This window comes from Phyllostomus discolor, chromosome 4, assembly GCF_004126475.2.
Source record: "Phyllostomus discolor isolate MPI-MPIP mPhyDis1 chromosome 4, mPhyDis1.pri.v3, whole genome shotgun sequence".
Taxonomy (NCBI): domain Eukaryota; kingdom Metazoa; phylum Chordata; class Mammalia; order Chiroptera; family Phyllostomidae; genus Phyllostomus; species Phyllostomus discolor.
Window position 1 is genome coordinate 42,883,290 of NC_040906.2, and position 14,129 is coordinate 42,897,418.

The 14,129-nt window shown below is 35.3% G+C and overlaps 1 protein-coding gene across 1 annotated transcript in view; it reads right to left on the minus strand.

The window, feature by feature from the left end:
• Positions 1-13,283, minus strand: part of PPP1R1C (protein phosphatase 1 regulatory inhibitor subunit 1C) — a 131,738-nt gene extending 118,455 nt beyond the window's left edge. The window contains exons 1-2 of the mRNA XM_028509381.2: positions 12,535-13,283; positions 10,838-10,898 (exon numbers count right to left, since the gene is read on the minus strand). Of these exons, the coding sequence (XP_028365182.1) occupies positions 10,838-10,898; positions 12,535-12,615 (142 nt within the window). The 5' untranslated portion in view covers positions 12,616-13,283. The remainder of the gene's footprint in view (positions 1-10,837; positions 10,899-12,534) is intronic.
• Positions 13,284-14,129: the final 846 nt, after the last annotated feature.

Sequence of the window (14,129 nt, forward strand, 5' to 3'; positions counted from 1 at the left end):
ATCTAACACAATTATTTTTCTTTGCTCTATTCATTTCTTTCCTTTAATTAAATCTCAGCTGTAGCACAATTATCAATAATTTGTGTAATAAAGATTCCATAGACTGAATGACTTAAAACAAGAAATAGGAAGGATGTACAGATGATGATGAATTATTATTTATATGAGCTCTTCATGAGAAGACCTCGTGTGCCTTATTATAGTTAATTGAAATCAAGGACAGATAAATTATAGGATACAAATTAAAGGTCATAAGCAAACCAATTATGAAAAGTAAATCTTCCCTAGTCAATCAACTATGATATAATTAAGTCTGCCAAAGCCTCTCACATAACCCAGAGCGGGACAAGAAAAAATCCACCACCAGTAGTATTGTTAGCATTACATCACCTTGCTCGATCCCAGCAGCAGACTCAGGGCTAGAGTTACCGGACCTGTGCTCCATGGAACTGGACAGTAAAACTCAGAAACTGACAGTTATGCCATGTTCACTGGCTCTAAGGCTAGGGCTCTTAGTTCCACACAAAGCCACCTCCCACAGTTACAGTCATGGAAAAGCAGTTTGGAAGTCACTATATGATTTTGAAATAAAACAATAGTGTCCTAGACTGAGCAGTCAATAAAAATATAACAAGATAGATTCATCCTGTATAATAGAATCAGCAGGGAAGCCATTGATAGATGTAGGGGGCAAGAGAGAGGGGAGTCAGAGACAATTCCAAGGTCGTGTGGTTCAATAATTAGAAGAATGGGGATACCATTAACAGAAATGCTGAGGTCAAGAGTTAAAACATTGATTTCAAATTGGATGACATATTCAGTTAGACATTGACTTTCAGGTGGTAGAGGAGAAACTCACTTTCTATGTCTGATTATCATACATGCAATATTCATGAATTATGAAAATGGGCATAGAAAACCCAGGCAAATGAGAAAATAGCCTTAAAGCAATTACTATTGTAACTATTGTAAATAAGTGTAACTTATTTTTGAAATACATTTCTGATATAAAAAATAATTTAATAAATTTCACTACTTGAATCTATGCCAGTCATTTTAATGTTTTTATAGGTTTTTCAAATTTTGTGATTAAATTTTGATCTATTGGTCTTAAATTCAAAGGCTTAAAAGTTTAAATTATTGTTATTATTAGTTTCATTCCATTTATAACCTGAGTTCTACATACTTTCTTAAGTCCTGGACTTTTTGTGAGTCAGATCACTTCATGGAGGTAGACTGATAACCTGTCATATTTTTACACATACTTGGGTATTTGAATTATATATGCATATGTACATGTGTTTGTGCATATAATATGTGTATATGTTTTCTAATGGCCTGTTTTTCATCAGACGGGAGAACTAAAAGCATAAAATAATGTTGCATCATTGAGACAGATTATTCTAAAATTAAATTCCAAAGTAACTGTTCTCCTTTTTTTATTTTGTGCACTCTGGTCTATTTTTATACTGAGGTCAATATGTATTACATGTCAGTGGGTAAGCGTAGAGTGTGATTCTGAAAATGTTCTCCACAATGATTGAAAATTGCTGACAATGAAAAATAGAAAGATTACACACTTCCTAGATTTTCTTAGTTCGCACAGCACACTTTCCTCAGCACTGTTGCCAAGGTCGAACTGCAGTCATACTCCAACCAGCCTGCCAGTGCCTCTCCCCTGACGATGCAGACTTATGCAACTTATTTCGTGGCTTTGTTAGGTGCTATCATTGTCCCTAGATCAAATTACTCTAAGTGATACAGAGTCATCGAGTTAAATTGAAAGATAATCTTGTACTCATAGCACAAAGGAGACATAGATGTAGGGTAACAATTTCCAACATTGTTGGGTGCCCCTGAAACACTGGGGAAGGTCTGAAGGGGACAGAGTATGAGGAAGAGAGTGACAGCAAGCAAACTGGGAGGGAGGAGATCATTCTGAGGTCACTCATCTTGGCAGCTGGGACATGTGCTCCAGGACATTCCTCTCCCTCCGCCTCAGGCATTTCTGAGCTCTAGGTAGATTACTTCTCTAAATTGTCTGGGACAACGCGTTACATCTGGTCAGGGGACTTGATATTAGAAGATATAGTAACAGTAATAACAACATCAAAAGGGAAAATTTCAGGTAGTATGAACACTGATTTAGGGAGATATTCTTCAGCATCTCTAAAATCTCACCACTTTGCTGCCCCCATCCCTCACAGTGTTTCTTTCTTTCTTTCTTTTTTTATATGCCTATTTTTGGATTCTTTTTGCTAAACTTTTTATGTTTAACTTTATTTTTTTATTGTTTTTTATTGTTGTTCAAGTACAGTTGTCTCCATTTCCTCCCACCCCTTCCCCCACCTCAGCCACCACCACCTCCGACCCCTGTTCCCACCACCCCTTTGGTTTTGTCCATGTTTTTTTCTTTCTCTGTAGTTTTGTTTGTTTAACTTGAAAGGGTTGAATGGAGCCTGAGTCCTCCACATAGACCACAGGGCCCATCACAGTGTCCTACACTGAACCCGGGCTCTCCACACCACCTGCCGGGACCCCAGGGGCATTTCAGTTTGAGCCCTTGGTAAATTATGCTACCAAGTGTGCCTGAAAATGTTGGAACAGTGTCAGATCACTATTTGGTCAAAGTCATGACTAGAAAAGGATGGGAGAAAGGGCAGAAAATCCCAACATTTTCAGGCTTGCTCCTGAGCAGTTCTAAAATAAAGAATTATGGAGATAACCTTCTCCATTAATTACACAGCTTGGCTAGATTTTTTGTTGTTGTTATTGTTAGAGGTCGCCAAGTATCACTAATTTACTGTTTTTCTTGAATATGACTACATACTAGAAACACTTAGAAAAACCTGTTAGAAACTTTCTTAATGTTAAATTTGAGATTGAATGTGCCCTTAAACTCCCCAGGACAGCTGACAATGATGTGGGTCTTCATTATTATGAAGACCCAAAAATGCACATCCATTTATTCAGTGAAGACAGAATAGCCTTCTTTCTAATGGGTATGTTTTATATTTAGGAAATGTGGTAGTGTTGGGGAAAACATGCATTTCAGAGTCACATGAACCTAGCTTTCTCACTTACGGGAGCTTAGGAGCATGAGCCACCTTCCAGGGATAATACAGGTAGGAAGCAGCCCACTGAGTTCCATACCCCGACCTGAGTGATTTTAGTACTTCTACTCCTAGGTACTACCTGCCTGCCTCCCCTAAAAAATATTTACCTCTTATCAAGCATGTAATCTTTGCACTGTGCTTTACAATATTATAATCTAATCCCCCCCAAGATGTTCTGCAGTAGACATTTCTGTACTAAATTATGTTTTGTATTTTTGCTACAAGCTATTGGTTTTACTATCAATATACATGTGTTAAATGAAAAATGTCTCGGGTAGGTTTCTCCACGAGGGTAGAAATGGTGGCTCACTGATTTCATCCCCTAGAGGATCTAGCACTGTGCCTTAATCAGAGTAGGTGCTCAAAAAGTTTGATGGATAGCAATTAGATTTAAGGACATATTAAGGATATATCTAAATGTAATAACATGAGCATCTGATATCTACTCTACTAGATATTTGCTCTGCCAGTTTGAATAGATATACCTACTCTGTTGGTTTAAAGTAAATAGTAAAACTTTAGCTCTGATCCCAATCCTTAAAAGCTTGAAGTAAAAAGATCAAAATGAGTCATACAAATGCTTTATGGACTAGTGCATTTGATAAATAATTGCTTTCATTTCTTAGCTAGAATTAATCTTACCATTGTCTGAGAAATTGCAATTTCTATTATTACAATGCACCCTGGTTCATTCAGACATATTATTCTCTGCTACCTGCACCACATATTCCTAGAGGATTTAGAATAAGAACTAGATAAATACAAATTGAATTGAATTGAGTTGAGCTGAGCTGAATTGAATTGAATTGAATTGAATGTACAAACCAATAAATAGCATTAAGAGTTGAGGGTGGATGGAGTGTATTAGAATAGCAAAACCAGATCATGGGTCAGGTTAATCAGGGAAAACTTTCAAAACATACGTGAGTCTCATGTGACATTTTAAATAAGAGAAATTGTTGGAAAACATGGAAACAGATTTACGCAAATGAGCAAGTCTAGACTTAGTCTTAAGAGCTGGCAAAGAACCAAACAAAGGAGCCAAAGAAAGAAAGCTTATCCAGAATGTAGCACGGGGCGGTGTATGGAAGGAAGTGGGAACAAACAGAGTGGGATCAAATATGAGCAGTTAAAATTCGTGTTTGGTAGATATCCCCAAAGGATTTTATACTCAGTACTCAACCTTCTTTCTTTGCACATACTATCAGAATATGAATTTCATTTTTGAACAAACACAAACTTGCCACCAACATCTTTAATGCTTGCAATATTATTTTCATAACTTCATAGATATCAATGTCATGCTTGTTTTAAAAACTCTAAAAGGCTCATATTTCATAGAAATTATATTTGTAAACATGCTCACTTGAACAAATGCCACAGCATTAGATATATAAACACTTCTTAATTGTGTATTCTTATCTTGATAAATTAGGAAGTATGGTACATTTTTTCTCTTATCAAAAAAAAAAAAACCATCTCTGGGGGACACTGTTTGACACTGCCTAATGCAGACAAGATTGGAAAAGAGCTGAGCCGTCTAACAATACAAAATGCAGGCTTTAGGAGAACTTGGCTTTTCTCAACATATAAGACACAGGGAGATTGCATATCTTCAGTATTATTTGATTGTGGGCACTATGCTATGCATTGTCTAACAGCTCAATATTCTATTTGAGAAAGGAGGAAACCAAGTCCATAGAGGTTAGGTACACACCTAATGTATCACCACCAGTAACTGGCAAAGCTGGCATTCAAACCCTGGACTTACTCCAAAGTCAGTGCTTTCCTACAACACTGCCTCTGTAAGTTATTTTCACATGCCATATCCACCACAAGTAGGAAAAGAGAAACCAAGAAAAATGAAGTGAATTGATTCTACCACCATTCTGTCATATTAAACTAAACTATTTCTAATTAAAATCAAAATAAAGGTAAAAAGTGTATGATCTTGTTCAAAATGAGCAAAAGTAGTAATCTTGCTGCAATAAAGTAGAATTCTCTCATAGTTTTATAATTGGCCCTTTCATTTTCTTCCATTTATCTGAGGAATAGATTAGTTCCTTATAGTATAACAAATTTTGGCATTACTAGCAACTAGAACCTAACCTTTGGCTTATGATTATTCCAATTGATTGGGCTATTTGGCTGAACAGATTAAATAGTTACTGGAAAATCAATCAATCAATTACATACTACATGAATCTGAAAGCCACATGCATCACTTGTCTTTACATTATTCAGCATAGTTTGGCATTAAATAACTCGAAGAAATAAATACTGAGGAGAAAAATTAGGTTTTTCTTAAATTCCTTAGAAATCAATACCAGTTGACTCTTGAATGGTCTTCAAACACTGGTATTTCTTTGTTTTATACTCTCATTAATACTGAGAAGGCAAAATAAATGCCAAACAATCAACAAGGATTGCAGTTCAGAATGAATTACGACCACATTCCCAGAGAAGATGAGAAAACCTAAAATGAAACAAAATGGTCTAGATTTTGGACCCATTACAGCTTTTACTTTAATACATTTGATTGGAGTTCCCCAAGCCTAACAGGCATCTCCAGGTCTGGCCTGAAGATGTCTTAACCATCCTTAAGAATCCAAATCCTCAGTGTGATTTCTAGAGCTTGCACTCAAAGTGTGCCCCGCGTTTGATCATAAATCATTCATTTTGTTACATTGAGGGTCTTCATGAAAAGAAATACTGTGTGCCAATGAATGCCTTCATACTGGAAAGGAATCTCCACTTTAACTTTGTTGCCCCTGCAAAACTTCCCATCACCAGAATTTCCTGGAGCCTCTCTGTTTTGAACAACTCAGTCTGAGTCCAGCAATATTCTCTAGCTATCATCTGATGTCTCAGAATTATAAATGCAGAGCCTTCAAAGCCTCATTAGTTAACCTAGTGCCAGAGTTCTAAAACACCAGCTTCATGTAGAAAGTCAGATGCTACATCCAGAGTTGACTGTGGGTTCTTTTTCAGCCTGTAGAGCTGACTAGCACCATCCATTGGAAAGTCCACTCCTTTCTGCTGACTGGACTTACTATCAAGGTTGAAGGCAGCTACTAAGATATTTAATTCATATGTCTCATATTAACTAATTCTAGGATCCTGATCCATGTAAGAAAAGGCTTTTGTTTTTATTCCTCACTTCTAAGATTATTTGGAGCTAAAACAATCAAAGAGAAAGTCAATCTCCCCCAATTTGGACTGTGATAGAAAGTTCAATAAATACTGTCCCCAACCATTTTACATTGTATTTCTGGTTCCAATTTTTAGATGCACAACCAGATTTTAAATGATGCCAAAACTCCTGGGTACTTACCCAAATTTCACTAAGCTCCAGACCTTTTTTTGGTTCACTCATATTTAACAGGCATCAGGTCCATTAAATTTAATTGTAACCACATTGTTTCTGCTTAACTGTAAGTGGAAAAGAACAGATGCCATAAACCTAAACACTCAGAAGGCCTGGTCGAGGCTGGCTTTTTCCTGGAAGATTGAGTACAGCTCTGGGCTCCAAAGGCTGACAGACCAGGAGAATTTGGATATAGTTCATTATAACCTTATAGGGGCCAGAGAATATTCATCCAGAAAAGAAAATGATAAATACTACTGTAATACATTTTAAAAGTGAGTAAATAAATCTTTATTGAAGAGAGTAAATAGTTACTCAAAATAAAGTATTACTCAAGTTTAGTGTAAGAAAATGTATTTTCTAACACCTGAAATTATTATGTCTAGAATTGAAAAGTAGGGGTAACTATAGGTTCTTGTCTGAGATATATAAAATGGAGTGAGTTTTGGGGACTTGGGTTGATTTATATATCCTTCATGAAGATGTGTGGCTAGATTAGGTATTTTCTGAAGGTCTCCAATTCTAGATTTCTAATACTGGTAATCAAATATATAGTTCCTTGTAAGTCTACTTAAAATTCAAGCACTTTTAATTAAGTAAATCTAGAAATGTGATGAAATAAATTACAGGAAGTGACATTGCCACTTATTCCTATATAGAGAAGATTTATGTATAGCCATCCCTCTAAATAAAAAAATATAAAAGCCAAACTAGTTAACTGCAGATTATCCGAGAGTTAAAGCAAAGAGCCCACATTACAAGAATAGACAACAAGGTTCTACTGTATAGCCTCAGAAAGTTTATCATAAATAGGCCCTTAACAAAAGATGAACAGAAAATACAGAAAAAATAAGCAGTTTTCTGGGAGGTCATTCACACTGTTAACCTCAGAAAACATTTTAAAGAGATGAAAATTTTCTTTTGTGCTTCTCTACATGTCAGATCTCAAGTTTCCAGTATCTTTTTACTGCCTCTGGCTGTTCAGAGTCATTCCTAGGAGCAAACACATAGTTCTTCCCCTTCTCCACCCTAAACACACACCCTTTGCTATTAAATTTTTGTAGGTATGATGTCTTCAATTGAAAAATGTTAGTCCTGTTTCCCATTATTCTGAGTTAAACTGCTTAATCTATGACAGAGAGTGAGATATCTTTAACAGGTTACATATCTGTTTCTGTGGTGCTTCTATTGCTGAGAATTCTGGGCCACCGGTTAGAAAGGGATTCATGGGGCATTTTATTGCCCCTGGAATCTGACCAATCAGGTTCCTGCTTCATCTGTGTGTTTAGACAAACATAGATGAACTAGCAAACAAATAATCTAGATTTACGTGTAGATATATTTTTCTGTTCCATTTCTCCTCTATCAAATATAAACAGAATGCATATTATTTATAAATTTAAAATTGAACCATCATTTCAAATATTGTTTTATAACTGACTACTTCTGCAAACTCCTGAAAAGTTTAAAAAATTAGCTGTGTCTAACTTATTTAACAAAGATTGCAGTACACCAATTTAATCAAATGAATTAAAAGTCTCTGTTAATTATGTCTCTATGTGGGAAATTTAATTATCTTTGCTTCATTAATTGACAATAAAGAAAGAGTTTTTTTAGGAATTTTAAAGAACACTAATGATAGGTAATTTCAAGAACACTCACTTGTTTCCTGGGCAATTTCAATAAATTAAAGAGATTTATTTAGTTTGCCAAGATTTAAAGCTGCAAACAATTTTTAGTTCTGAAAGAACACATTGCTTTTGAGAGCTAGAAGAAACAATTACTTCAAAAAAGCCATTTAACACTTAATGAGGTTTGTTGTTGCTGTTATTTATCTTATTTTGTTTGATAGAGTTCAGATAATATTTGGAACATAAACAATTGGTGGGTAGGGCAAAAATATTTAGTACAAATGAAATTATAAAGAATCTTTTCTACTTTTTATTTCTTAAATCTTAAATACCATGTGCAAAATTTGTATTCCAGAACACACAAGCTAGTGACACCTAACATTTGTTGCACTTTGCAATTTTTAAAGAGTGTTTACATTAATTCTTTCAATAATTACAACAATCCTGTGAAGTAGAAAGGATGGGATTTATAATTCCTATTTTATAGATACAAAAATCAAACTTAGAGATATTGTTCCTTACTCAAGAACACACGGCTAATAAAGACCAGTATCCAGGGTTGGTTGGGTTTGGTGTGGTACTCTTTTGTTGACATTTATTTGTAGGTTTGGCCCTTAGATTTATTTGTTCAGTAATCATAATTCTAGATCATTTTTGCTGAAAAAAACTGTATAAGCATTTAGTCTTTTTGCTGCAACAACCCATCACTAGTCCAAAAATCTCTGGTTGCCATATACATTGCTATACACAGTCAAAGGCTGATCAGTCTCTTGTAATCTAACCTAATTTCTACAAAGAGGATGAAGATACCGAGCAATGACACCACTAAAACCACATAGTTCTCTGTGAGATGCTATCTGCACCTGAGTTCTCTCCTAAGGTGCTTACTTAAAAGAAAATGACTGTCAAGAAGAGAAAAAGAACAATGCCATCTAGTGATTAGGAGGTCTGGTTAGAATATGTGTCCAGAGAAAACCTAAATTTTCTTCACGGGGATATGAAAATACAATTCCTAATCTACAAAGCTAAGTGGTCTAGAAAAAGGACTTATTTAACATTTGGGTTTGCTTGTCAATAGGACCTGAATGTCCACTTACATTTACAGCGCCTTCACTATGAAATGCAAACTAAAATTTGCAGGGCCAGAATCATGCCGTAGGAAATGCATGGGCTCTAGAAGCAGAATTATCTGTTCAATCTGTAAATTCTCATGGAAAAACTTCTGCAAAAATCACTTGTCTGCTCTGATACTCACTTTCCTCATCTGTAAATGGCAAATATTTGGCATTTAAGAAGCAGTAGTTACTATTTTGGGAGCTCAAATGAGAGCCACAAAGGTTACAAGGCTCCACTTTGCTCACACAGTGACAAGGCCTGCAGAATCCAGGAAGCTGCTCTTTAGTAATCAGAAGACACCTAGAAACCAAGTTGGCCAATCCTTTTCAAAGTCGGCATGTGGAGGTGAGTTCTAAGACCTTATGGAAAAGTCTGCCATTATGAGCAGAGGCACTGATGAAAAATTGCTCTAAAACTACCTTCTATCTGAGATTTCATTATTATGTTTACTTTATTTGTAAAGCGTGAGTACATACCATTTGCATGTCTTATTCATCCAAATATAAGTTAACATTTTAAGGGAGATAGTATACTTGAAAACAATTTTTAAATGCTATAGTACTTTAAAGATAGAGGATCAAATTATAATTCTTCATTTTCAGCAAGGATATATTTGCTTATTTGTTTTTTATCACCAGAACACTTTCTTATATTTTGGCTTAATGATGAAAATTCTAGTAGAATTTCACTTTTTTCTTCTGTATGTTTCTCTAATAAGAAAGGAATCTGAAAAAGTGAGACAATTTTGCCCTGATATTCTCATAATGGATCATTTACTACAACCTATACCTAGACTTACGTTTTCATTATTCAGACTTCTTTTTTCCACCCTTATTGTTTATACCCACAAAAATCCAACACCAAGTCCTGCTTGGTTACAAATTAATACCATGACTTTTGCTGTCTTACTTTATTTGTATTAGAAACAGCCCTTAAATGTGAGATTAAAATCAGCTCCATTCAGTAAGTAAATAATGTTTGTATATTGCCGATCATAGTCCTTTATCAGGAATAAGAATCAGGTTTACTTTTTATGGGAAATGGAAAATAAAACCTCAACAAATGGATGCAGTCCTTCAGAATGGCTCTCAAATGGACAGTGATGAAAATTGATCTGGTTACTTGACAATTGCATTATTCAGAGATGACATCAGCAGCAAAGTATAGCCAATGCTGGCTCACTGCCCACCCCATGACAACCTTTCATAAATTAAAAAAAAAAATCCTATTCTGTAAAGATATAAGCATCTCAAGAGCTGTAATTTGAGCTTGAAACCTAATTAAATAACTTCCCACCAGCCTCATTAGTAAGCACTGAACCTAATTCTCTACAAACACCTGAATACATGCCAGCAAATACTCACAAAACATTTCCTAACATATCATCACCAATGTGACATTCTAAAGGAAAAGCAGGCTATGAGCTGAGACAGTTCCTGTAATATTTATTTCTGGTCTTATTTATGTTCTATTGAATGGGCGAACTTGTTAGATTATTACTAATTAAAACCCAGAAATTGAAATATTTTGGCAATGGCATGCTGTTTGATGTTCTCCTAACAATTCTATTCTGTTCCATCAGTGCAAGCCACAACATGTGCATTTACCTGGGGGGTTGTGTTCGTTGAGAATCACCAGTGATGCCGGTGTAGGTCTTCTTTTCCTGATCTGTGAACAACAAAGGCCCAGCTAAGGTCAGTGAGAGTCAGACAACGCTCCAGGTTACCCTACAGATTGCAAAGCTGTTTCATCCTCAACTATTCCCAACACACAAAAGCAAGTATCTGCAGAGCACTCAGTAGGTGCTCACTAATTTTATTTTGAAATGTAGGAAATCAGGCAGTAAAGCTGTCATATATGAGTATCACCGATGTTGACCAAAAGCTATATTTCCATAGAAAAGAATTAGTTGGATATAATCAAATGCTGCCACTGAATAGTAATATGCATCAAAGGTACATAGATGACTTGCTAATTTTAATGTCTCTCTTGGAACCTCATAACATCGATGACGTTTTTAAGATCCATTACCCTTATTTCTAAATGAGAGAAGCCTAGAAAACTCAAATTTCCAGCAGGTTAAATTTAACAGCATGAGATTTTTATTTTAATTAATAGCATAAGTTTTTCTCATTTTCCAGTATAATATTTAAAATAAATCAACAAATAAATAATAAATATGGATCTTGTGAGAATATAAAATTCTTTTAAAAGTAATAGGTTTGGAATCGTTTTTTTCTTAATTATAGAAACATACTATAATCAGAATCTCTAATATGTCCTTGATTCCTTAAATATATAAGTAAATTCCTAAAATACATGTCGGTTGGATAGTAGACAAAATTTACCAATGACACTTTGCCCAAGATAGAACCAATGCCTCATTCAACACAAATACATGTTCAAGGTTGTATTTATTTGGCTCCAGTGTGGGTGAACCTATTTCAGATTATCAAAACATCCTAGAAAGTTATAAGTATCAGATTTAAGAATTTTTTAAAAACTTTGTATTGTTTGGAAGAAGATTTGGGGAAAATTTAGGTTTTAAGAAACTAGTGAATTAGTTTGATGACCCTGTAAATTGCTTTTGCCTCTCCATTGCTACAATATTACTACAAATGACCTTTTAACTGGTTCCATTGCATCAATAATCTAAATAAAATCTGAATATGAAAAGTAATACAAATGCAAACCAATCACACATGAGAGAGACAGAGAAATACAGACATATAGACATATTATACATGACAAAGGAATCAAGGAAATGTTAAAATACTATTTTTAATATCTGAATAAAATGTGTTTTGAATTATACATATACATATAAATCCTAACTATCATACATCACATGTACTATAATTAGTCTTGTGTAAACAATGAAGAACATTTAAATAAAATATTAACTCTATAATCTGAAGTAATTCCAAGATTTCATGCTTTCATTGTTAACTGAGTCTTTTTATTTGACAAATAATGAAATAAAATGTTGCTAATTTTTAGAATTTTTAAAGTTTCTCTAGATGTTGAACCAATTATTTTAATAAGCAAAAGCAAACATATGTTTTGATCCAAATCTGATCATTAATGTAACCAGTTTTCCCTAACAGGTGCTAATTTTGTATCACATGAAATGCTGCATTTTAACCAATAGTCCCCCAGTGCAACTCAAATACAAAGCCATATGGAAACCAATTTATTTCTCATTCACATATTCTGGAAAGCCATGAGAAGCTTCCAATTAATTAATAACAAGAATGTATGTCCATGTTACGCTATATAACTGGGCCCCCCCCAATTTGCTTACCTGCTCTGCTGCCTCGGGCGCTATCTGACTCTGGAATAAAGGCACAGCAAACTGTATCTTTTTGGGACTGTTGGGCTCCATGGTAATGACGAGAAGTAGTTAGAGACTTGAAGGGCTCAGAAAGACTAACCCCAAGTGGTGTCTCGGATGTGTTTCCTCAGGCGCACTCCACCCAGCCACACAGAGTGCATAAATAGCTGTAATCCAGAGTGAGCAAGTGAAGATGCCGTGGTCTGAGTAACTCTCTCTTCAACATCCACAGTGATGTCTGGCTTGACTGCTCCCTCACCAATCCCTCAGATCTTCTCAGCACAATACAGAAAAGAATAATAAACTAATTGTGTGCCTCTTCACTAATACACATGCCAAACATTCACTCAATAGCTAATTGAAAATGCAATGCTAGCCTTGAAGGACCTGTGCCCTGGGATTTGAAAGAAAGGCTCTATCCACTGTACATTACTAGCTGGCTGTTCAAAAGTGCAATGTAAGCTCCCTCTGAGTATTGCAGGGATGGGCCATTCATTATTGATGAACACAAAGCAAGAAGTTTTCAGAGTTGGGGGCAGGGTTTGAGTATGTGATCATTTCATTTTTCTTGCAGCAACTTATAATTCAGACACCCTTGCTGTTTTATATTCAGCCACCAAATAGATGAATGGCTGCAGAGGGGAAGCCACAGCCAATAATATGTTATACCTGGTTAGGTGAGGCTGATCATAGCTGGCTGAGTGAGCATCAGTGGTCTAGTGAGCACAGCATTGCCACCAGCTGAGCAGATCTTAGTTCAAGTTCCATCTCTTCCATTAACAAGCTATGTAGCCTTAAGCAAATCACAGGCTATGTCTAGGACCCCATATGCTCCTCAGAAAAACAAAGGTTGGACTCAATGACCTTTAAGGTCCTGTTCCGTTTCAGCATTCTATAATTGTAGTTCACAGTTTTCACTAGAGTGGAAATTATTGGACAGCTAAATTTAGCAAACAGTTTGGAAGTCATTGCTTCTGCAATGACCTCTGTTTTATTTTCTGATAGGGCTGGCTATTTCCTCTGACTTGGAAGAAGTGACTAGAAAACATTAGTGAAACATAATGGCATTTGACATTGTGTTTTGTTGTCAAAAAGTGGGGATACGTGTAAAGATAAGAACTTGAAAAAAAAGTATAAAAGGGGTAATTTCCAGAATGGTAGAGAATGATGGTCACATTGTCTAGCGGTGAAGACAGAGAGAGGAAGAAACACTGCCTGATCTCCACATCAGTGAATGTTAAAGGGGAGGCAATAACATAGTCCAATGGCCTTCACGCATTCGACTCCTTTTGTGAAGGAAGCCTGAAAATGAAGCAGATTTAATGGAAGAAAAAACTTAAGTTTTCTACTACCTTATTTGAAACATGTTGTTTAATGAATACTAGAATTCTGATACATTTTTGGATTTGTATAATACATTTAGACATTGACTACTATTCTAATTAACAAATGAAGTTTTCTTTGTTGTTTTTTAATTGAGTCCATACCAGAAATCTCTATTAATGATTTAAGCATGCAACATTCTTTTAAGGGACTATAGAAAGTAATATGCATTATTAAAGTAG